This window comes from Apis florea, unplaced genomic scaffold (assembly GCF_048593485.1).
Source record: "Apis florea isolate Af1SG1 unplaced genomic scaffold, ASM4859348v1 contig_1615_pilon, whole genome shotgun sequence".
NCBI classification, from domain to species: domain Eukaryota; kingdom Metazoa; phylum Arthropoda; class Insecta; order Hymenoptera; family Apidae; genus Apis; species Apis florea.
The window spans coordinates 6,179,977-6,205,544 of record NW_028256416.1 but is presented as its reverse complement, the minus strand read 5'-3'; the positions used below and the strand labels follow the sequence as shown (position 1 = coordinate 6,205,544).

The following is a 25,568-nucleotide window of genomic DNA, read 5'->3' as shown; positions in this document are numbered from 1 at the left end:
AATACTTGTTATTTTAATTATATTTTGATAAGGAAAGATAATTTTTATATGATAAAAAAAATTTCCAAATGAATACGGGAAATTTTTGTTTGTAAATTTAATATATTTAAATAATTGTCGTACACTGGTACTAATTATCATTTCTACATTAAGCTACACATGAATGATATTAAAATGAAATACATACTAATAAATTATTATTAAACGAAACTGTACAATGCTGTTTCGCTATACTAGCGCTTAGAACAGTTATTTGCTTATTCTAATCTTATGGACAGGCAAAAAAAGGAAATGTTAAATCAACTACGAATTTTCAGATCGCAAATTGTGAAATTACATGCATTTGCAATAAGATAACATATTTCAAAATATTTGCAAAATATACTTGATATGTTAGCAAGATGAAGACAATTTATTACCTTTTAAAGAAATTCAAGTAGAAATTAGCATTTTAAATGTAAAATATATATATAAAGTATGTCGAATGTAAAAAACAGTACGAGTGAAAAATAATTGTCATGTGCTAGTTGATAAATTATCGTTCGACTAATATGTATATCGACTAATAATATATATGTATATAAGAAAATATATATATCAATATACATTGATTATGCAATATATTTTTTAATGAGTCTTCAAATTGCACATTTTATCTATTGACGAATATATTTAATGAAAGAAAAATAATTCTAAAAAATAAATAAATTTTATATATTAAAAAATATTCGTCAATACATAATCAAGTTACATACGTCATTTCATAAATTTTGCATAGTTAAATATTCATTCATCAATATATAATCAAGTTATACAATTCATTTTCCTTTTTTGCTTTACATTATTTTTTCATTACAAATATTATTTATTTATTATCGTAATTGTAATCATATATAAATTAGAATGGTCTAATTTGCTTTTTTTTTATTCATTACAATTTACATTATTGTAACGAAAATTTTGATCATATGGCTACATACAAAATTTAATATTTTCTTTTTCGATTTACATTGATTATTTGAAATTTACAAATATTGAGGAAGGCAGTGAATCGATTTACTACTCAATTGTTATGTTTTATTATATAGAATATGATTCTTGGAACAGGTGATTTTTTTCTTTTTGAATATTGATAAAATAGAATTATTGATAGAAATAGTGAAAAATTTTATATATCTTGTATCATATTTTATATAAAAGAAATACATTATTTCAATAATAAAAATATGGAATATTTATAAATTTTATAATTTATTTTTAAATACTTTTGCTTATAAAATGGTATTTTGTAGTTCTATATAAAAGAAGATTTTCTTTGTTTGTATTTTTCTATTTTATTTTAAAAAATAATTAAAGTAATAATAAAAAGAATAGATAGTTCCAATTTATAGAATCATCCTATATACCATGTCCAAATTCATCGTATTATTCGCTTTTTAAAAAATATTTCTTAATATAATCATTACATTGATATAATAACATAAACTATGGCAGTCTGTTGAAATATTACATGTATATATATGTACATATTTACATGTATATATATATATATATATATATATATATATATATATATATATATATATATATACATACACATATATACATACACACACACACACACACACACATATATATATATGTATTACTTCTAGCTCTAAATTTCTTTCAGTTTCTTCGTTAAAAAATAGTTCGTTAAAAAATAATGAGAACAGGAATAAAGTTAGTCATACCTCAGCCAAAATTTGGATTTGTACTCAAAAAAAAATTGTTTTGATATTTTGGTCTAGGTATGATATCTATTTTTAAATATCTCCTTTCTCATTACTTATTTTAATTGATTTTCATTGATGGATACATGGAATCATATGAATATTTGATCAAAAAATTAATATTAACGAACGATATGAACGACATGTTTACTTAATAATTTAGAAAAGTTTGAAAATATACAAAATAATTCTAGCAACAAGTTATACATCTCTGTATCTCTATTCTAAGCGAAATTAGAATTACAATTAGAGAGAATTACAATCCTTTCCATTTAGAATAGAGGTATAATCTGATCAGTTGCTGAAATCATCCAATATGCTTAATACTCTTCTAAATCTTCATTAAAAAAAGGCGTATATGCGCATATTATAAATATGTTACACTTAATATATTAATTCAGTAAATGTATTCATAAATTAATCGTTTATTAGTCAATATATATGTTATATTTATTTAATAAATATATTCACAAGTAATTAAATTTAAAACTTTGCTAATAGAACTATATTTTAGATTTATCGTAGAATTATTCTATTCTTTTTGATTTAATGAAAATTTATATGAATTTTTTGTTAACATTTTTATTATTTAATTAATTGCTTAAATTTTATATAAATACACACACACACATATATATATATATATATATATATATATATATATATATATATATATATATATATATATATATATATATATATATATTGACTAATAAGTGTATACATTTACTAAATTCTATGTTTTTATTTTTAATATATGTATTTCTATAAAATAATCGATGTAGAACTGGATGAATTATTATCCAATCATTATCGATGTTCATTATATGTAATTTCGAGTTAATAAGTTAATTTGTTTAAAGTTTCGATTAGCTGAATCAGCTAACTCATAAAATACGTTACACTATCATGCTAAATTATAGCTCGCCTATAATATGCATATATTATTATACGCGTCACTAAAATTGCAAAATACTAAAATCAAATTATGATTTTTTATTGTAATGTATCATTCTATATACCTCTATCATTCTATATATCATCTAAACAATATCTATATTTTCATTTTTTTCTGCTTTTACTCTCTTTGAATATGAGATTGATGCAGAAAAATTTATTCATTATATTCAATATTCAATATATATATAGAAAACATGAAAATATAAAGATATAGTGTTTCTCGGATTAGTATAACATTCGTATATTTATAAAAAATTAATAATAATAATTAAAATGAATATGAATGATATTTTATTTCACTTAGATATAATGTCTTATAAATGAGAAAAAAAAAAGTAACAAATATAAATGAAAAAAAAAAGTAACAAGTACAAAAACGAAATTATTATAAGAAATTATACGATAAAATATTAAATGAAATATATATTTATTTATAAAATTTTGTCATGATTTTTCAAGTTTTTATGAGAATTTTTAATAAAATTTAAATATAATAACTTTATTTTAATTTTATTTTTGTTGCTATCAAATCAAATGACAATTAATTTTTTGATGTTGAATATCGTTATACTAATTCGATGAACACTTTATATGGCAGTGGCAAAATATTGTTTCATGCAATAAGGAAATGCGTCTCGTTCACGAATTTGTTTCGCGTTTTACAATTTTTTTTTTTGTTAATATAACTTAACTGTTAAGAATAAATGTTTTCATGTTTGGATTTCTGTTAAACTTTATTATTTTTTATTTATTCTATTTGTTTATTTATATCATTAGAAAAATGTTTTCTACTATATTTTTATACTATGTAAAAAGAACATTTTTCTTTTGATAAAAATATTAATAAATAAAAATATATTTTATCTGAATATTTATTTGCATAGACATTTAATGATGATATTCATATGATTATACTTTTTTCGATAATAAATATATTTTTCTTAAGAGAGATTATATTTAATAAAAATTTTAATATTTAATAAAATAATCGAATGTTAAATAATATATTTTAAATAGTTCTTCCTTGATAATGTCGCTATCTTTGAATAAGTCTTATAGTTATAATTTCATAATTTACAATATATTTTATTAAAATAAAATTGATAATTTTATTTAGAAAAAAAATTAATATGTATCTATTGTAGAAAACAATTCTTCTAACAATGAAATTTTAATAATAAAAAGTGAATTGAAAGGATGAAATTTTAGAGTTGGCTCTAAATTATGTCTTCACTCATGCTTAATTTCATTCTTTTTAAATAAACCTATAATAGCACCATTGTTTTAGAAGATTTGAGAAGAGGCAGTCTAATTCTTTTCAATATAATCAATCATAAATTCTTGATTGAAAAAACTTTTCAACTTGATTAAAGTAAACGTAGTTTTATGAATTTTATATCGCTCGCTTTTTTTGTTTTTGTACTTAATTGCATACGTTTTACTATATTGCTTTTCATTTTTCGTATGCGCATTTTTTTTTCTTGTTTAATAAACAATTAGCTTTTCGGGCAGTCATGTTTTAATGAGTATAAACAAAACGAATACTGCAATTCTTACCGGATATTAAGTTACTTATACAACTAAATGGATCTGTTAATTGAACACAAAAATGTTAGAATTCGATGAATAATTCGGAAAGATGAAAAATTCAGTTTGTGAAACTGTATATAATATCCTATTTGGAATTTATTAATTTTGAATAATATTTCCCTTTAAATTTTTTCTTATTTAATACTTTAAATATAAAAATATTTTGGAAAATCGCTTATTAAAAATTCCGATTCTTTCTCATTAGATAAAACTATTGAATAATTAAATGCAAATATTCGAACGATTAACTAATATTATATTAATTATTTTTTACCGTATTTGGTATTTTGTAGATTTCAAGATTTTCTACGCATATAAGTCTATTTCAAAGTTTTGTTTTGATATTGATATATAATGATATATATTTTGTTAAAAATCACAAGGATTAATAACGATTTAAGCGAATGATTCAGAATAAGCTCGAAGCGAAAATATTGATTCGGCAATAGATCTTGTCGATTTCATCTTGCGTTTGTCGAACCAGTCTTTTGACACGTTCAGAAATCCATTAGTGGAATTTTTATCTGTTGAAAACTATAATGTTTGATTAATATTAATAATGTTAAATTGTTCATGATAAATTATTTACAATTATATTAATTTTATAATCAAAAATAAAAAAAAAGACATTTCTTATCAATTTTTATTATAATATATTCTATCTTTAAAAGCACATATTCGATGTAAATTACTTACTGTAATATTAATACATTTCAAAATTTTGTTTTACCTACCTGTATTTTACAGGCATTTAGAAATTATTGAGCTTTACATAAGATGGACTACGGTGGTAAAACATCCAGTTTTAATCCGTTCTTCGGCTTACATGAGCCACAATAGCCTCCACATTTTCCGGTAACATGTTGACTGTTCTATGATTAGAAACATAATTATATAATATTTTTTTCATATAATATTTTAATCACTATTTTTTTTAAAAAAAATTATTTTTCAATTTTTTAACAATAAATAAATATTCTTATAGCAGGAAAATAATATTTTATGATATAAATAGAATATTATAATCTTACAATATGATTAATTTTTATCGATGTTCCGCGTGTTGCTGTCCAAACAATACTTGATGATAATTTTAATTGAGTTCCACTTAAATTAATACTAAAATGACCTTGGGCACAATGTGCAATACTATTACAGTCACCAGCTGTACCATATTCGACACGATTTGAGCCTGTCATCCACGAAAATGTGTAATCATTTTCTAAAAGGCACAAATATATTTTTAAAATTTTTATTTATCCCAAATAAAAATATTTAATTAATTATTATTAAGAATATTATACCTATAATATACAATTCTACAGGATCGATTCGCACCCTTCTGAACGTTGTCTTTCCAGAAGTGGAGCAACTGCAATTGTTGTTCCTTGGTCCATTATATGGGCAGATATAAGGATCATTAAATCTAAAATATATAATAAAAAAGATATAATATAATCAATTTTTATTTCAGTATTAAAGTTGTAAATGCTGTATAATTAATTAAATTAATCTTTTATAATTAGAATATGATTAGAAATTTATTTATGTGTATAATATATATTAATATATAAAAAATTTATAATTTTTTTTTTTAATATATTTGTTTTGAAAATTCTACAAGTTATGCAAAAATTTCATATTTAATTTAATCTAAGTCTACATTCAAACCAAAATTTTATAATAACGAAATTTTATAAGTAGTTTAATATTAATTATTAATTTAATATTAATAGACAAAAATTAAAATATAAATATAATATAAATTGTATAACATATGTCAAAGAGAATGTTAATAAGAATATGTTAATGAAAATTAACAATGGTAGTATAAAAAAATCTTTCATACTAACGTCTTGTCATATACTTCCGCGTAATTTTCTTGAGGACCAGCCGGCAGTGTCAAATATTCTTTTGGTTCAGAAGTCAACATTCCATGACAGTAGATAGACATGCTTCTTCCACCTAAGACCAAATTGTACTCACTATCCTTGGTAGTTTTGAAATACTTCTTTACCTCGAGACAAGACATTGCATAACATTTTCTTTGGTTGCATTTTTGCTTCCGTTGAGGCTTGAATCGCTTAGGACATTTGTAACGAGCTACTTTTCTACCATCTCTGTCTAAGCAGAATATTCTTCGTGTTTCACGACCCTTCTGTCCACAGGCATGACTGCACTGTAATTGAAATTTTTTCAAATTATTTCTTTAGCATTTTATTTTTTTTATATTTTAAAAATATTAAATTAAATACATTAATAATGTATAGAATTATTTGTTAATTTTTTATCAGTATTTTAGTATCATTATTTTTATTAGTTTTTAGTATTATATATTTTCTATTTATATAAAATTTTAATTTTTCTTAATCAAGTATTTTTAAATATTATGGAATTGCTATTGTATTTTTTTTTCTATAAATTATCTATATATTTTGTCAATGAGTTAAAAAAAAATTGAAAAAAAATTTTTTTAGCAACTGCATAACTAAAATATTTTCTCTTTTTCGCATAATATCATTTTCCTTGATTTTATTATATCATGAATCTCTTTGCACATTCTGTATTACTAGTAACAAATCGGAGCTTCCAGCGTCCATTCACAAGATGGTGCTGATCATCGAAATTTTTTGATCATTATCTAATTTATCGGCAAAATGTATATAATTTTAATTAATTAGTTGAAAAAATTTTTCTATTTATAGAAATATTTCGCCATTAGTATTTTCATACAAAATATAAAATGCTATTTGTATAAAATAGATAAATACTATAAATTTTAGAAAATTTTAACATGCCATCTCTTTTTCAATTATATTTTCTTGATACAAAATTAATTTGATTAATTTAAATAAATTTAAGCAAAAAAAATGAAATTTGCCAGAAATTTTGGTTTCGTAATAAATGAATATAATTTAAAAAGAGAGTACATACAATTTTCTTTATATATGGACTTCTAGAATAAAAATTCAATCGAATACTTTATTTCGTTACGTTAAACTTACCTTTTTCCACGGTCCAGCATACCAGTAATACTTATCATCGCATTCTCGTAATTTACAAAATTGTTGATTTTCAGGTTTTTGATCAATTGGACAATTATCAGTGGGCGTAGGATCGATCAATCCATACCGATTAACACGATGACAGCTTACTGTTCTTGTTTGAATTCCTTGTCCACACTCTTTCGAACACTTGAAACAAATCAATTGACTATAGTACAAAAAAAGGAATAAAAATAATGAAAAATGTTTTTAATTTTTATAATGTTTCATTCATATTTTATATATATATATATGTATATATTTTTAGAATATATATTAAAAAAAATTGTTATATATATTTTAATTTTTTAATGAAAATAATGTTTATGTAATTTCTTTTAAAATTTCTATTATTTGTAGAAAATTTTTCAATAAATATTCTTCAAGAATAAGCAAAAAGCCTGATAATTTATAACAATATTTTGTGACTATTATTCGTTTATATAAATTGTATAAATTTAAAAATTAAATATTCACAGATATTATAGTGATATATAAATATGTATAATAATAAATGAAATATAAAACATTTAAATTGATGTTTTGTTAGAAATCATTAAAAATTTTATCTTACAATTATTTTCATTTTACAAGAAAGAATAATGAATTATATAAATTAATTATTATTTATTTTTCTTGACAATTACTATAAATGCAAATATTTTTCTTTATAACATTTTTATATATAATATTTCTTTACATATAAAAATGTCATAAGTAAAGTATTGATATAAAAATGTGAAACATGTAATAATTTTTCTTTGCAATAAATTAAACTGCAAACAATTAATGAAACAATCATTTCGTAATCTGTATACTATCGATGGTAAATAAACGTGCGTTTTAATTAAATATAATAGATAAATATAATAGATAAATATTGTAAAATTATGATATTTCATGAATGCTTTATGAAATTATAAATTTATGCATTGGTATTAAAAAAGAATAATGAATGACATCAATATCACGTGTCATGCATATCGATGATTTCTACATGCTGCATCAATATTTCAAGAAGATCATACAAGTCGCATGCTTATTCGAATGATCAAATATGCAATTGCGAATCAACTGAAATTAACACATAGAGTTATTATATTGTTAATAGGATGAATTATTAAAATATATTATTTCTCATATGGAATCCAATGGAAGAAACAAATATTTTTGTATTAATTGTTAATTTCTTTGTATTTATTCTTGAGATGAATAAAATAAAATAAAAAAATTTTAAATGAAAAAAAAACAGAAGAACATAAAGATTATTAGACACGTATTAGGATAACATGAATTTTAAATTAAATTGCATCTATTGGATCTTGGAATAGACCAAGATTTGGAAACAACTGAAAAATCTATCATTGATATGTATCATTCCTTTTAAACTTGAAATTAAATATAAATATATGATAATCGTCGTGATAATCGTCGTGATGTAGTTCTTTATCGAAGAGATTAACAAAATTTGGTTAAAGATTAGTGAAGACAATGTCCCTCGAACCATACAATAGAATACGACTTCCCAATGAATACCAATTTCTTCAAACCAACTTTGAATGTCGAACATACAAAATCGAGTTTACAAATGTATATTTAATCATCAAATATAATATATCTTATTTAAATTGATTAATATTTTTAATTCATATATTTTTATAAATATACTTCAAATATACTTTTCATAATATAATAAATTTATAAATAATTTTTCAATTATAATTCATTTATTCATCAAATTCATCAGTAAACTCGATCGAAAGAATCCAATCAAAACAAAAATCGAATATGGAAATTGGATCGAAATGGTCAAGAGCCAAGCAATGCAAAATATGATCGATAGATCGTAGATCGTAGCGGCGAGGTATGAAGATACCTCAGACCAAGGTCCTTCCTGCCAAATATAGTTGCAGGCAATACGTCGACAGGGCCTCTGCGATCTCGGTTTTCTCAGACCAAGCCTCGAGCAATGCTCGTCCCTTACGGTCACTTCCGGCCCATGGTTTCCTCTCCTCATTGTGCATTCGACCCTTCGTCTCTGAAGTCCAGTACCGCATGATTTCGAACACTGCAAAACATTTTCGTTCGATCCAAACTGCGATGGAAACGTCTTAACTCTCTTCGACTTCTGACATTTACACTTCCTTCCGCTTTAGTGAAAAAGAATAGTTTTTGTATTCTAATCAAGACTTATTATGAAACTAAAGGATCTCAAAACCCACAAAACCATGATGTGTAGAAATGTTTTTAATAATTTCAATTCAATTTATTCTGTTAGAATCTAATAAGGATTATTAATATTTTTAATATATAAAATGAATAATTTTTATTTTTTATTTATTTTTTAAAAATTATTATTCCTTGTTACATATACATTGTAGAAATTTGTTTTTTGTAGAGTATGTTAGAAGTTATATTAACATTAAATATTATAAAACTGTGATAGCTTAAACAATGATAAAAATTAAAAATTCACAACATCGACACAAACGAATTAATTTAATTAATTTAATTATTTTATCTTGATTGATAAATTGAATAAAAAATTCAGATCTATAATTTTTATTTTATTGTGTAAGTTAATAAAATCATTTTTATTTATTCTTATTATAAATAATATTTTCATATAAATAATGACAACAAATAACAATAGATTATAAGCACAAAGATTATAAGCAAAAAATTATAAATTTGTTTTTTATTTTTCATTCGCAATAATAATATGTGGTAATGCTGTAGTTGTAAATATCGAATAATCGGTTATGATTAATTTACTTAGTATAAAAAAAAAAAGCGATATTGAAAAGAAAATAGTAAAGAAAGATGGTACTTACAGGAGTCCAATTAGAAGTTCTCCATTTGCGGAGAATATTTACACAAAGTCTTTTTCGACAGGTTTTCTCTACTTCTGGTTTTTCGCTCTCATGGCAGTTTTCGTCTGGTATACTTTCACCTTGCGGATTTTGACAATATACTCGTCGATATTGAGTTCCTAATCCACAATCTACGTTACACTAAATTGTTATATTTATATTAGTATTATTAAATGTTATAAATAAAGTATTGATATTGTTGTTATTTTATAAATTACTCATTAACTAACCTGGCCCCAATCACTAGTAATCCATATTGGACAATGGTAACGATTGCAAGGAATCTCAGTAGATGGTTTTTTTTCATTATCGCAATATCTATCAGGCGCAACAATTCCTGTTTCAATGGAAACACATTTTATTGTTGTGTTCATGTAGCCTTTAATGCATGGTTTAGAACACTGAAATATAAATAATAAGATAAGTTTATTATTTTTTTAAATTAAATATTTAATAATTATATTTATATGTTAAAATTTAATTGCAAAAGTTTTATAAATTTTAAATATTATTAAAATCTTTAATTAAATAATTAAAATTGTGAAAATTATAAAATTGAATGAGAACTAAATAATTGTGCAAATAGTCCAACCTTTTGTGTTTCAGCATGCCATTTATACCCATAATGGAAAATTATATCGTGAACTTCGTTGTCTTGTTGGGAAGGAATTTCGTATGGTGGATCAGAGGAATATTTGATTGGTGTTACATTCTGTAGAAAAATTATATAATTTTATGTGTTAAAATAATGAATAAACAATAAGAATATTAAAATAAAAAATTAAAGAAGAAAGAATGTACCACTGTTGGACAAGGTTTCAATGTACAAGCTGTAGTATCATCTGGTTTATTAGAAGTCGAACATTTATTACTTGTAATTCCATCAAGAGTCTTACAAATGACTTTTCTTCGTTTTATCCCTTCACCACAAGTAACTGAACACTAGGCAAATAAGTTTCATATATTTAAAATATTTTACTTGAATAATCATTAATTATTAATTACAATCTTATAATTTCTTAGAATAGAATTTTTCTACTCAAATATTCGTAATGTAAAAATATTTATAATGTAATAATAATTTTGTTACATACTGCGCTCCAATCGCCCTTGTGCCATTGTTCACAAGGTCCAGAATTGCAAGTTTGAGTAATTTCTGGAGGGGGTATACCACAATAACTGTCTGGAACAACGCGATTCTCTATGTGACATGCATAATATGAATATTGCTTGCCTATGCCACATGTTACTGAGCACTATTATAAAAAAAAAAAATAAATTAATTCTAAAACAATTATGTTTATGCATTGATTAATAAATAAGTTTATTAAATTAATGTAATATATTATTTAATTTAATATATACAAAAAAATCAAAATAATTCAGATAAATAATTACATTACTCCAATTTTTGAATGTCCATTTGGGACATGGGTCATTTGCACACGCACTTTCTAAAACCTTCCTTTGTCCCATACAATTCTCTTCAGAAACTATTCTTTGATTGGAGTCTATGCAGGTAGCTGACCTATATTGAATTCCACCTCCACATGTAGCATTGCAAGCACTCCATTTTCCATAACTCCAATGAGCATCTTCACAGGGGCCCATACAAGATTCCGTTTCACTTGGTCGCTCAAGATGAGCGCACGAATGCGGTGGAATTGCACGGGGTGGATGATTCGAATTCAATAATTTTTGTATACATCTAGAGGTGACTATACGAGTTCCTAAACCACAGTGATTAGAGCATTCGGAAACTGTGATATTCCATCTGAAATAATTTACAAAAATATAATTCTTTCTGTTCTAATGTTCATAAAAAATCATAGTCAGTAACAAATTAATTATATCGATTGTTATAGAAATTGATAATGAGTTATTAAATAATATTTTAAATTTATTATAATAAAAAAGTTTAAAATATTTTTTAAAGTTATGAAAATATATCATAACAAAAATTAGAAATATAATTTAATTGACTATGAGATTAATTCTCGATTAGGAACTAGTTAATTTTTAAATTTTTAGACAATATATACTTACTCTAATATACAGTGATTATTACACATCTGACTTTCTTCCCGTGGCTTTTCTGATTCGCGACAATAATCATCGGCGACGACCTCTTTGTATTCAATATTCGTGCATTCAGCTTTACGGTATTTTATGCCTTGACACGTGCGAGTGCAATCCGACCAGCCACTTAGTTTCCATTCATAACTTTCTAAAATCTTTCTTGGCACTGTATATTTGTAACTAATTTGGGGTGGATTTAATTCACTTACTGATAAAACCTGAAACATCATTTGTTAATCAAATTATTCCTTAATCTTAATAGAATGTGGTTATTTTGAAAAAAACTAATTGCTTACTTCCAGGATTAAGTCAGTTTCGATTGGTCTGGAAGTGTTTAAACGTTCCACACGCGAATCACGTCCACTGTACTCTATAGTGACACCAATATCTACGATTACCCTTTGTGTCATCACTTTAAAATTGCCATTTACTATATATTTCCCACCTTCTCCAAGTCGCAAGGCTAAAGAAAATCAATATTTCCCAACAATAATAAATAAAGTTTATTAATTCTTTAAGAATTTTTCTAAGAAAAGTATTTTGCAATACTTTTACGTTATAAAAATATATTTTTTACATTTAATTATTTAAATTTAAATATTAAAGATTAATAATCATTATAAATACATTGTATGAATAAAAAATTGAATTAGAAGAAATATGGATGAAAATGAATGAATAATTTCTTTTAACAGTTTTCCAGACAAAAATTCTTAAAGAATGTTTAATTTTAATCGGGCAAATCTTTAGAAATATTCTCAAAATAAAAAATTTCAATCTCGAAAAGTATTAGATACATGTCATTCAAATTTCAAAGAGAGATAAATACGAATCAAGTACCGAGATAATTGCCATCATCTATCATATCTTTCCAACCGGGTTGCCTGATGTCGATGTTATTGCTACCCGCTGGGATCTTGGCGATTCTGGTGTAACCATATTGGGTGGAGTTATAAGAACCTGTGATCCATTGACAGGTGGAATTGTCACCCTTGCAGACACCGCATATATCGAGTTCCGCCGTCGAGTTTAAAACGTGATCGCAACCCGCTGGTTTACAGAAACCATTCACGCATATGTGAAAGGTATCTTGGTCGCATGGTGTTCCATCGATTACCTTTTCCGCCAGCGGGTAACACTGATTGCTGTCCGTTTCGCAGTACAATTTACAACGTTCATGCGGCAATACTGTGAACCAGGAAGAAAGGAGAGAAATTGTAATTCGAGAGAAACGAGTGACGACATTCTCCGGAATCCGAATTATTATACTCACTCTTGGCATGCCATTTAACATCCCTCGACAGATTCTTTATGTTCAAGTTGTTGTTATCGAAATATGAACACTGTTGATCCCTGAAAATTGAAATAGGAATTAGAATATGATGGAGATAAATAAGAAAAGTATAGCAAAGGTCGAGAATATTTTATTGAGAATTAGAAGTTAGTTTCTTCTCTTAGGGAAAAAATATTGAACATTATAAAGCTTATAAATTTCTTTTTTATAATCTTCTTTCTCTTAATCAACATATAACTTTTTTATTTTTATTACATTCTTCTCTTTTGTTCAAATTTCATATTTAAAAAAAAATCTATATCAAAGTTATTTAATTAATTCAAATAAGGTGTAATCTGAAACGAAGTTTGAATCTATAAAATACCTGAAATCAGGAGTTCCCGGTGGGCACTCCCTCGTACCACAGCTCCTATATTTGACCTGTTCACCAATACAGTAACGACCACCATTCTGCGGAAGTGGATTGTCGCATTCGCGGTATTTCTTCTTGATACCACCGCCGCAGGTTCTCGAACATTTTCCATACCGTCCCCATTCGCCCCATTGGCCGTCAACCGGCTGGAGATTGAGACTACGTGAGACGCACTCGCCTCGGTAACACCATTTGTCTCGGCCACAGGAAGTGCCATCAGCCCACGGCATATGCTGGGTACGACAGTGATCGTAATGGTCTTCGTTCGGTGTGGTGCACCACAGTCTTCTGCACACTGCCTGGCCGATAACCAACCAACCGCTCAGTTTATCTCAATTCTTAAGCACTACGTTCGCTGCGCACTGTTCACGATACTCGAAATAATTATTTATTATAACTTATTTACTTAGTTAACGCGAACTCATAATCATGAATAATTTCTGAGATTTTGATCACGGTAATTCAGTATGAATATAATGGCCAAATTTTACTCTTATTGCATTTATATATTACATAATATTGCTCGTTCAATATAATATTGCTAGCTTTTAAATTCAAAAAAGACAGTCAATCAAAATTAATAATTGCGATTGTCTTCTCTTTTCTCATTTTTTTCTGAAACTTGTGTAGTAATGTAATTACTATACACATTTAAAAACCATTTTCTTCAATTTAGAAACAATTTTAGAATTTAGAGAGGATTATTAATAAATGGCCTCATTCTTGTATTCTATTTCCATCATTCCTTGTGAATTGTTAATTATAAAATGATTAATAGAGATTAATAAATTCGCAACAATGTCGTATAAATAATCCATCCTCCAACAATACGTACGTATAAGAACTTACTTACTGACTTACCATCACCCACCATGTGATTGCAGATTCTGGACCCGTTACCGAATACCAGCTCGCACTGCTTGTTCACAGAATAATCTTCCCCGGGTAGCCTTCTCGGGTCCGTTCGTTCCATTATCTTATCCGGCGTGTCCAGCAAACAGTCCCCCTTTCCGGCCCTGAAACCAATTTCACGAGAGTTGAACGGGTCGTCCGGAGGGGGAATGCTCGTGCATCATTCGAGGACCGAATTTTTGTCGGAAACGGATGGGATCCGCCGGTGTGCGCGGCGGTCATTCAGAAATGCAGCGGAACCGGATTCCTAAGCGAGGAGTCGCCTTCTTCGCAGAAAAATTCACGGCAGAATCGAGTTGTCCGATCGAATCCAATTTGGATTTGTTATACCAACGGGTGCAGTGACTTATGATTTCTGCTGGTTTCCTAATCTCTTCACAAAATATAATCTAACATTTGAGGAATTTGGAGGAAAAGTGGTACAAGCGATGATATTTTCAATTTGAGAAGAATTTGGATAAATTTTAATCTATTAAACGTTGATGTTGATTGTTGGAACTTGTTATAGAGGATATAAATAATTTATTCATCTATATTTATTTAAATATACTTATACCAATGTATATACGATGTATGCTTGTACTACTTTTCCATTAAACCATTTCACTTTAATCTATCTGGATTACATAGAAAGTGGATTTTGCTTATTTTTTAAAATTCTACGTATGAAAATTATTTACATCCTATTCATAGTTTTACGAATCATTTCACAATTCAAATCTCTCTCTCTTGAAAGAAACAACGACAAATTTCTTTAAACGAATATTCTTTGAAGAGGAACGCGTGATCATCGGTGGCCTGATGAAGAAAAAGCAAATCCTAAATTCTAGACTAATGAAGTCTGAGATGTGTTCAAGGGGCGATCTATCAGTGTCACGCTTTTCGGAACGAAGATGGCTTAGTGGCCTGTCAAGGTAATGACTGACTCACTCGAGAAACTCGGTGACGTAGTGTCGGGAACATTTCGACCATTCCCATGGAAAGGTGTTATCGTCCAGCATCCTCGACATTATGTTATGCATTCCTGAACGATTCTTATAGGCTGCACATTTCACGTCATCGTCGTGTGGCATGTCCAACCTAAAATACAAGATAGATTTTTAGATCAAATCTTGCGTAATCATGTTAATATAATATCAAAATTAATGCGACAATTATATTGATTGGAAGAAGAATTTTTAATAATTGATATCTCTATTTTACGATAATACAATAATAATTCATATTATTGCAATTATTAATAAAAATATTTGATTTTGTTTTTAAAAGAATGAATATATACACGTTTGAAACGCGTGTGATAATTTTACTCACACGTGACCAATCTCATGAGCTATTGTAAATGCAGCAGCAAGACCATTATCCTGAACTATAGCGCACGAGGATCTTGGTGAACACATTCGTCCCAACTCGGCCAATCCCAAAGTGTCGCAATTCCTTTGGTCTGAATTGTGACACAGATTTTCCCTGTAAATATTTCTCTGTATTATTTAATATTATTAATACTTTTTAAAAGTATTACTTTTTTTTTTTTTTAATACAACTTGAGATTACGAGTCGCCCCCAAATTTTAACGAATCTTTTATAATTCCAACAACGAAATCAAGATCGTTCGATGAAAGTTTCGATCAAATCGTATTATATATATACAAAAATATTCTCTTACGCTATAAAATAATATGATAATTAACTCGATCAATCGGTCGCAAAATGGTAACGATAACAAATCTAATAATAAGATACACACCAGAGTATCAGTCCATCCTTAGATTTCTGAAGAAGTTAGCTAGTGGAGCGTTAGAAGAGTCTTTATAAACGATTTTACAAATGTTATATTATAGAAAAGTTTTGGAAGGAATTTGAGGGAAGTTAGCGATAACGAGTACCTGGTCAAAAGAAGAGCAGTATCGTAATGTCCTGGCGAATATTCATTCGGATTGTTGCTCTGTTGCCATCGGCAAAACTTGTTCAACATGTCCGCCGCTGCGATTCCCTCGCCCTTGGTACGTCTAACCCCGAATATTTTATCAATTGGAACGATGCTCATCACCGAGATGCTTATTGGATTACCGATGGACGGATCTTTGTAGATTCGTGAGACCTGAAAGAAGAAGGAATTTTTATATTCGTTCGGGCAGATTTTTTATCTATTTTTGTTGGAACAAAATATTTTACGTTTTTATTTATTTTAATCAGATTTGTTTTAACATGGCAGCTTTAAAGTTTCAAGCTGACGTAGTAATTGTAGATTTTCTTTTATCTTTTAAACCAAAGAAAAGGAAAAAATATTATCACAATTGAAATAAATAAACGTTTTTAATTTTTTGTCTCTAATAATCTTTTCCTGTAAAAATTATTCTACAGGTGTTTCTCTCTTTATTTAATTTATTTGCCAAACATACTCTTCCATTAGGATCGAATAAAAATGGGACGTAATTGCGTTAATTAAGCGAAAAAAGGCGAAATGTAAGAAAAACTTTTTAAGCAAGAGATTTCTAATTTATGTCCTCTCCTACGATAACATTCGTCCGATTAGTCTATCAAGAGCCTATCACGCAAATCCTCGTTCCTCTTCCACGCTTCTTTTAACTTTCTAAACTCGATAACAACTTATAAATAACTAGTTCAGAGCTGTCGCTTAACTAATAATAAATCAATCGAATCTTATAGGGAAGTTCGCGAACTACTTTCAAGATATTTTGAATTATCCAATCGTTTCGCAGTCGATTTTCTTCTTTTTCTTTTTTTTCAAGCATATGATTAATCGCAAATTGAAAATGCAAATAACTTCGAATTTTTTTATGTCTATTTTTATTTTATTTGAGATTTGTTAAACGAATTCTCTTCGCGTTGAGTTTCATTTGAATGTATTATTCCGATATATATATCTTGAGAAAATTATTTTAATTTCGATATTGTTTGCGAATAATTTTTTTTTGAATATTTTCTTAAATTCAAGAAAGATACATTTAGATACGGATATATTATTTTAAAAATAGTATTTTGAAGATAAGACGAAATAAATAGAAACATAAAAATTTTAATCATTCGGGAGAAACAGGCAAAAAAATCACACAGAAACTATCTTTGAATCATTAAAATAACAAAAGTTTCTTTATTCAAATTCTTCTTATCAATTATCTTTAACGACTTCTTTAACGTTTTCTTTAACACAAAATTTGAAACATAAAACGGAACGATAATGATTTCGAAATAATTTCAACGTAATTTATACGCATAAAATATTTCAATTCTTTCTCAATTATGGAAAAATTTCAATTTCATTTCCCCTTCAACAACAACGATTTCTCCCGTTACAATTTCAAATAAAGAAAAAAAAAAAATACACGTTTTGAAACGTTTACAATAAAAATCAATCGTTCAAAAATAAAAAGAGAAATAACGACATAATGTACAAGCCTTCCAGCCTTCAACAACCGTCAACAGATATCCCCCTCGACATCTTTCCTTATTCAAAGCACGCACTTCCACCGTTTAATAATCGATGGAACAAATGATTTTTACAAAGGCGAGCCCGATCGCATCGTCGATGAGTCGTTCGAAGAGGAAAGGGCGAGGCCCTCGAGAGAAGAAAAGTATCAAAGACCGAGACGAGGCAAAACGAGCAGAACGAGCGATACAACCGTGCATAAACAATGCGGGACACAGTCTTAATTAGTAGCGTGTCTCGAATCCCAACAGGGATCGCCCAATCTCCCTGGAACGAATCCGTGGGACGTATGATAAAACGCGGAGGATGCGTGGCTGCTCTTCGATTACATCGGTTAAAATCCTCTCCTCGTTGCTTTTTAATTACACGCTACTTACTCCACACGCTACAGACCGCCTTTTAATTCGTTTTTTCTTTTCTTTTCTTTTCTTTTTTTTACTCCTCTTTGCGCATCGGTCGACGCATCGGCGAGCAAATAACTTTGGATAAGAAGAGGACCGATGTGTGTTTCGCAGTCACTTCTGATTCGTGATTTTATTTATCACGAGTTGCGAGAAGCTTTGAAAGTTGAAAAACTTTGGAAATTCGAAATTTTTAAACGTTGGAATTTTTATGGATTGAAAAAGTCATAGTAGCAAAGAGTCGATGAGGATTTTGAAAATTTCAAAATTTAGAAATTGGAAGAGAAAAACATTCTTATTTATTTATCGAATCCATTAAAAACAACAAACTGCAAACGATTCCAATTAATTCTTGTCTGCTCTCTTAACCACGATCCGCAACTAAACCGACCCCTAATTGTTCAATAATGATTCATTACAAGGGACAGTATAAGCGCGTAGATTACCCATCCCCCAATTTACTTACTGATCCCAGAAAATCTTCGTTTCGAGGCGATTAACCAGTCGTCTCGAACGAACTTTATTAGATGAAACGAACGAGGGGGGCTTGATGCGTTCAATTGGAATAATTCCTCGGCTGATATGTTACTCCATTGCGGTTGTTTCTTCAAAGATTTCTGCTCTGGAATGGAGAACGATTACAACAACAAGATTCGTGCACGCACGTACAGGATCACCAGCTTGCCCGCTGGTAATTGATTGATTAAACGCGTTTCAAACTACGATCTGGCGTGATTTGCCTTGTAAATTTTTTTTCTTTTTTCTTCTTCCACGACGGCGTTTCAAAATGGCTCTTTGACAGGCCACGGACAGGCCACGCCGGTGAACGTGGCTCGAGGAGTGTTTAGAACGATTCAGGCAAGAACAGGTGTTCTAAGTGGTGCTGTCGATCGTTATCTGGCCGACAATGATACGGCGAAAGCGAGACGAATTAATTGGCTGAACGAATTAATCGAACAAGGTGGCGTGATGGAAATTCTATCCCGTGGATTTTCTCTTTAGATTTTTCATCCGTCTTTGAAAATTTCTTTTCAAACTTGTTTGAACAGCATGGAAAGATTTGAAATTTGTAAGCGAATGTGTTTTTTCTTTTTTTTTTTTTTAATTCAAATGGAGGGATTGTTGCGGAAACGAAAGAAGTCAGAACATCTTCACTCCAGAAATAGAAAGAAGAGATTTAATTTTTCTAATAAGAATTTAAATAATTTTGAAAATATTTATTGCGAGATAATAAATTATATGTTCATGGTATACACTGTAATATTGTGCAAACCAGAATATAAAGTGAAAAAATATACTAGAAGAAATAGTATGTTGCAAGAAATATTCATTAGATTACATGTTATTAAGATCAAATATTCACATTTAAATATAGAAAAATTATAATTGTACGTATAATAATTTTAAATTTTTTTTTAATATTAATTTACAATTGTAATCAAATAATTAAATGTTTACACGAGTTACAGTATATGTAGATTTTATGCTCGGGTATTGACGTCTTAATTAAAATGCGAAAAGTGTATAATATTACTTATTGCTCAACTATTTTCAATAATACAATTTCTGATGCAATTTCTTTCCAATCGATTCAATCGCCTCGATAAAATAAAACACATCGAAACAATCTTTTCCCTTTCTCGATCTTCATTTTTCTAACAAAAAAAAAAAAAAAAAAAAAAACGAGCGATTTCTATTCCACGAGCAACAACATCTACAATAAATACTTCAAACAAACGGACATTACGAGCATTTCAATCTCTCGAATCGAATTCGATCAATTCGATCACGTTCTACTACGTTCTACTTTACACACAATAACCCTTCAGCTTTACAACATTGTCACGATTCACACGGCCCGATCGATCTTCCCGACTTTACCGATCGAGATGGTCGGTAGGGGCGACGCGATAACGCGGGCAAAAAGGTGGAAAAAAGAAAGGTGGGCTCTCGTTGGACCGGTTGTATAGGAATCGAATCGTGTCACCGGGAGGAGAGCGTAATGCGCGCGCGAGAAGGCAAGTTTTTTCGATTTCCACGTCACGAGCCGTGAGCGATGTGCGCTCGAACGAAGATTCCCGCCCCACGCTGTACAGGTATGGTTAAATAGGTTATATACCGGCGACAAAAATTCATATTTATCGAAGCAAGACGGCTGCGCCCTCTCGGCCTGTTGCACGAACTATTTAGGCTAATGGGGAAAACGTGATCTACAATAAGTTTTTGGACCTCTTCTTGTCGGTCGTCGTTTTACCAATCGAGAAAGGTAGAAAGGGAATCGGGTTAAAGTTTTTTGTCACGCGTGTTTTGATACTTAACGTAGTTTATCAAGGAAAAAGTTTTTCAAAAGAGGACGTCTATGAGAAAATAAATTTAATATATTGTACTTGTTTTTTGAATAACAGTTAATTAATCTTCCAAGTAATCTTATCTAATAATGACTATACAATATGAGAGAAACAACAAGGAGCGAGAAAGGAAAAAGAATCGAAGCGCGCGACATCTTCCATTGCGTCAGACTGAACAATAGACCTATACTACTGAAGGAATCCGATACTCAAATACGGGAGAAATACAAGACTGAGCGTATATCACTTGTAAGACGTTTAATTAATCAATTACGATATCTTCACGCTCGTCACGTTTGACGGATGTATATATTCGCCGGTGATAAAAAAATTTTGTTTATCGTGGATCCCAACTTACGTAATCCCAAATTTAATATTTCAATTAACTCCTAAAGCACGCGTCCACGATTATCGTGCCGTTCCTCGCTAGATAACTGTTAAACGCACAGGGTCGACACAGTGCATCGGGCATAAATTCGCTCGAAACTCGGTCAATCGTCGCCGGCCGACGTTGTCGAGTCTTCGCACGTACGTTTCTATCCGATACACGCAACGCCCGTGGATGCTGTCCCGATTGCTCCTCGTAATCTTATCGACCGGTCGTAAGACGGTTTAAATGGTTTTCGAGATTGGACGTGGCTCAAGTGATTTAAGTAGCAAGTAGAAATAGAGGAGACGAGTAGTAGAGATCGGCCTCGTCTCATCTAGAAACGATTCTTCAAACTTGTCAATCGTTTCTTAGCGTTGATCTCTCTCTGTTGAAGGAACAACACACAGTTCGTTACGTGGATAAAGTTGTCCTTTCGATTCATTAATCCCTCGATTTTTCTTTTTCTTTCACGTCGATCAAGAATCAAGCATCTCCTCTCCTATTTACACAGATTATTTTAAACCAAATCTACACATCGAGCGTGTAATCTTCTCGACTTATCGAATCGGCGCTCGACGCGATGTCAAATTAGATTTCATCGATTCGACAAAGAGAGAGAGAGAGAGAGAAGGAGGGAGAGAATAAGTAAATAGATAAAAGGAACGATGAATATGAAAAGGCGATCGACAGGCCGGGGACGGCTGATTGAATCGTCGTATGAATGACGGGCGTGGGCACGTGAAAGTGAGTCCCGGACGCCTCGTGGGATGTTGCCCTCTTCTCCGAGGTGTGGTCCGTCTCGCGTGGGATATGCAACCGGCCGGATGGTAATGACCTGCTTGACAATCGCGAGGCTAACCGTCGAATTGCACGAATCATCGATGAAATCGATCGGGCCCCCTCCTCCTTCCTTTACTAAGAACCGTTTGTACAATTTTACTTTATCATTTATCTCCGATAAATAATTTTAAGTATTTTTATAAGAACGTGGAGCGATAAAAAACAATACTCGAAAGTGTTATTTTCAATTATTTTCAAACGTTTAATTCGATGTAATAACGAAGGAAAATGAAAATAACATGGAAAATCGTGGTATCTGGGGGAGGAAAATTCGTATTTGATTATTCTAACGAGGAATAAGGACGAAGGATCGATTGTTTCCTGATCCAATCCGAACGATTATATAATTCAGGCGATAATCGAGGAAGTTCGAATAGCGTTCACGTGGGATGTGTCTCGACCGAGCTTGCTGCTTTCGCGCACCGATCCGTTACACTTTTCTCCGGGAACCGCTGTCGTAATTTATGCACGTTGGTCTGGTTTTGCAAGCGGCGCCTAGCGAAGCCAAGGCAAAAATAGAAGAAAATAAATGATTCGTTTCGCCGAGGACCGCTCGATTATAGTTGTGAGTAGCGTTGGGATCGAGAGTTTCGCGTATGGATCCAATATGGCGCGTCTTAACCTCGAGTTGGGAGATTCGAATTTCCTCAAAATCGATAACAATGAAGCAACTTCTTCATAATTTACGATCTATCTATGATGTATTTATTATATTGATAATTCCAACAGATCTGCAATTTAGATTAAGAAAATTTTCTCTTCCTCTCTGCATCTTAATTGCTATCGAAAGGAAACGATCATCGTCTCGAACATTCATAAGATACGAAAACTTGGATTTTCCATTCGTTTAGAGAGACATCTGGTATCAATTTTCGGATATATTAATTACGACTCGAATCTTTTCGATCTTTTCTCTTCTCAACAATTCCCTTGAATCACAAGGCGAGATTAAGCGACCGAGCCACGTGTTCCAAACTGTTCGAAACAAAGTAAGTGAAACGAGTCGGATTCCAAAGTCGAGTCGTGGCCGAAATGTCAACGTTAAAGGTATAAGAGTTAGGTTAGGTTCACATTCGCAAGATACGAAAACTTGGATTTTCCATTCGTTTAGAGAGACATCTGGTATCAATTTTCGGATACATTAATTACGATACGACTTCAATCTTTTCGATCTTTTCTCTTCTCAACAATTCCCTCGAATCACAAGGCGAGATTAAGCGGCTGAGCCACGTGTTCCAAACTGTTCGAAACAAAGTAAGTGAAACGAGTCGGATTCCAAAGTCGAGTCGTGGCCGAAATGTCAACGTTAAAGGTATAAGAGTTAGGTTAGGTTCACATTCGCAAGATACGAAAACTTGGATTTTCCATTCGTTTAGAGAGACATCTGGTATCAATTTTCGGATACATTAATTACGATACGACTTCAATCTTTTCGATCTTTTCTCTTCTCAACAATTCCCTCGAATCACAGGGCGAGATTAAGCGGCCGAGCCACGTGTTCCAAACTGTTCGAAACAAAGTAAGTGAAACGAGTCGGATTCCAAAGTCGAATCGTGGCCGAGATGTCAACGTTAAAGGTATAATAGTTGGGTTAGGTAGCCCGCGATCGTATCGGGCTCGGGGCCGGATTTATAACAGCCAAGGTGCAATGTACTTGTACTTTCTATTCTTTCTCGCCGAATGAATTTCGCACAGTGTCCGCGGGGTGGGGCGGGGCGTTTGTTTGCTCGAAAATTTATATCCTCCGGAACACGGTACACCACGCATGCACACCTTCTAAATGTCTCGGTTATCTCGCGGAATGCGATTCGGCTTGTCGTCCCGGAGGATTGTATTCCCCTCGGCGACAACGGACGTCCATTATGTCAACGCTGAGGGCCGCTAATCTCTCGCGGCGCGCATGAAATTTCGCCCGTTGAAACGCTGATTAAAGATGACTGATGACCCTTCGCGCTCGCCGAAATCGACGATCCACGCGCCCGGAAACCAGACTTTCCTAGACGTTTTTGGACGCTCCTCTCGGTCCCCTTGGGATCGCTCGAGGTAATAAATCGGAGGGAGTGGTGCGATATCGAATATTGAATATATTGAAAAAGAAATTGGTAGAGAATTTTCTCGGAGGAAAATTGATGCGGTGATTGGTAGCTTGTAGTTGTTTGCCTTTTTTGAAATTATCGTATGTATCTAAAACACTTGGGTTTTCACTTTTTTCGAAAAGTAAATTTTTGAATATATATTTGCATCAAGATCTCCTTGAGTATTGTCAAGTACTTTCTGCATTAGTTTTTTTAATTTTTAAATTAAAGCAAATTATTGTAGAAAGAATTGTAATTCAAAAAAATCAGTCTTTGCAAACAATTGACAAAATGGATGGCCGTCCTATCAATTTGGATATTCGAAATTAACTGAAAATTACCACGACATAAGCATATATCTTTCCTTGATACACAGTGATATTTCTCTTTTTGGCTTTAACCAAAAGTGGTTAACACCCACACGATCTGTCAACCTTTCTTTTTCGTTATCTTTTCTTAGTCCGCCATTGCTTTTTTTTTTATTATATATAATATTTTATATTCAAACAAATGTCACACCTATGCTCTGTATATAATAAATATCTGATTTTTTCTACATTGGTATATCTCAAGGACGATTTTATTTAATTTTTCGCCGTATTCCTACGCTGCAGCTTTTATTATTCATATTCATTTTTTATATTTTATTCTCACGAAGAATGTATCCGGAATAAGTTAACAGATCTTTGTACAAAGTGTTATTTTCTTATTTCTTGAAAAATATAAATAAAGCGAAAATTCATTCGGAATTTATTCAGATTACCGATAATTTATAATTTTCACTTTAATTTAAAAAAAAAAAATCTGTTTAAAAAAATATAATAAATAAATACGTAAGATGCGAGAATAAGATTCATACCGTGCTCATCAGGCCCAAAATGTAGCTGAGCAGACCTTTGCCGTGGTACCTCACCATCTCCGCGTCCGCGGCCACCATGATCTCGATGAAATATTCACTTGACAAGGCTCTGCGCGGTCTCCAAGTCACGGAGGGATCCGATTCCATTTCCGAGTCCTGGCCATACTCCTCGCTCAGATCATTTCGTCTTCTCTCCACCGAGTAGTATCTGTAACGTTTTAAACGACCCCCCCTCTTACCTTTTGACACTGGAGAACTGGGATATTGCGGCTCATTGCGAGCGTTCAC

The 25,568-nt window shown here is 30.2% G+C and overlaps 1 protein-coding gene and 1 long non-coding RNA gene across 8 annotated transcripts in view; one reads left to right on the top strand and one right to left on the bottom strand.

Annotated features, from left to right (window-relative positions):
• Positions 1-4,653: 4,653 nt before the first annotated feature.
• LOC100866087 (ADAM metallopeptidase with thrombospondin type 1 motif A) overlaps positions 4,654-25,568 on the bottom strand; it is a 118,571-nt gene continuing 97,656 nt past the window's right edge. The window contains exons 8-31 of one of the 6 annotated variants that reach the window (XM_086904070.1): positions 25,281-25,488; positions 16,823-17,037; positions 16,251-16,403; positions 15,867-16,016; positions 14,878-15,040; positions 13,977-14,323; positions 13,592-13,671; positions 13,159-13,506; positions 12,615-12,781; positions 12,286-12,536; positions 11,638-12,013; positions 11,334-11,495; positions 11,041-11,181; positions 10,832-10,951; positions 10,470-10,640; positions 10,201-10,380; positions 9,243-9,434; positions 7,328-7,516; positions 6,363-6,501; positions 6,176-6,287; positions 5,627-5,748; positions 5,354-5,544; positions 5,057-5,194; positions 4,654-4,856 (exon numbers count right to left, since the gene is read on the bottom strand). In XM_086904070.1, the coding sequence (XP_086760196.1) occupies positions 5,105-5,194; positions 5,354-5,544; positions 5,627-5,748; positions 6,176-6,287; positions 6,363-6,501; positions 7,328-7,516; positions 9,243-9,434; positions 10,201-10,380; positions 10,470-10,640; positions 10,832-10,951; positions 11,041-11,181; positions 11,334-11,495; positions 11,638-12,013; positions 12,286-12,536; positions 12,615-12,781; positions 13,159-13,506; positions 13,592-13,671; positions 13,977-14,323; positions 14,878-15,040; positions 15,867-16,016; positions 16,251-16,403; positions 16,823-17,037; positions 25,281-25,488 (4,267 nt within the window). In that variant the 3' untranslated portion in view covers positions 4,654-4,856; positions 5,057-5,104. Of the gene's footprint in view, positions 4,857-4,947; positions 5,195-5,353; positions 5,545-5,626; positions 5,749-6,175; positions 6,502-7,327; positions 7,517-9,242; positions 9,435-10,200; positions 10,381-10,469; positions 10,641-10,831; positions 10,952-11,040; positions 11,182-11,333; positions 11,496-11,637; positions 12,014-12,285; positions 12,537-12,614; positions 12,782-13,158; positions 13,507-13,591; positions 13,672-13,976; positions 14,324-14,877; positions 15,041-15,866; positions 16,017-16,250; positions 16,404-16,822; positions 17,038-25,280; positions 25,489-25,568 lie in introns of those variants that run through there. The other 5 variants (XM_086904062.1, XM_086904060.1, XM_086904064.1 and 2 more) reach the window with 5 other exon arrangements.
• Positions 6,221-7,765, top strand: LOC147658857 (uncharacterized). 2 transcript variants are annotated; one of them, XR_015290933.1, is made up of 2 exons: positions 6,221-6,503; positions 7,402-7,765. It is a non-coding gene; the product is annotated as an uncharacterized LOC147658857 (long non-coding RNA). The 2 variants fall into 2 exon arrangements; XR_015290932.1 differs by lacking the exon at positions 6,221-6,503 and adding an exon at positions 6,877-6,981.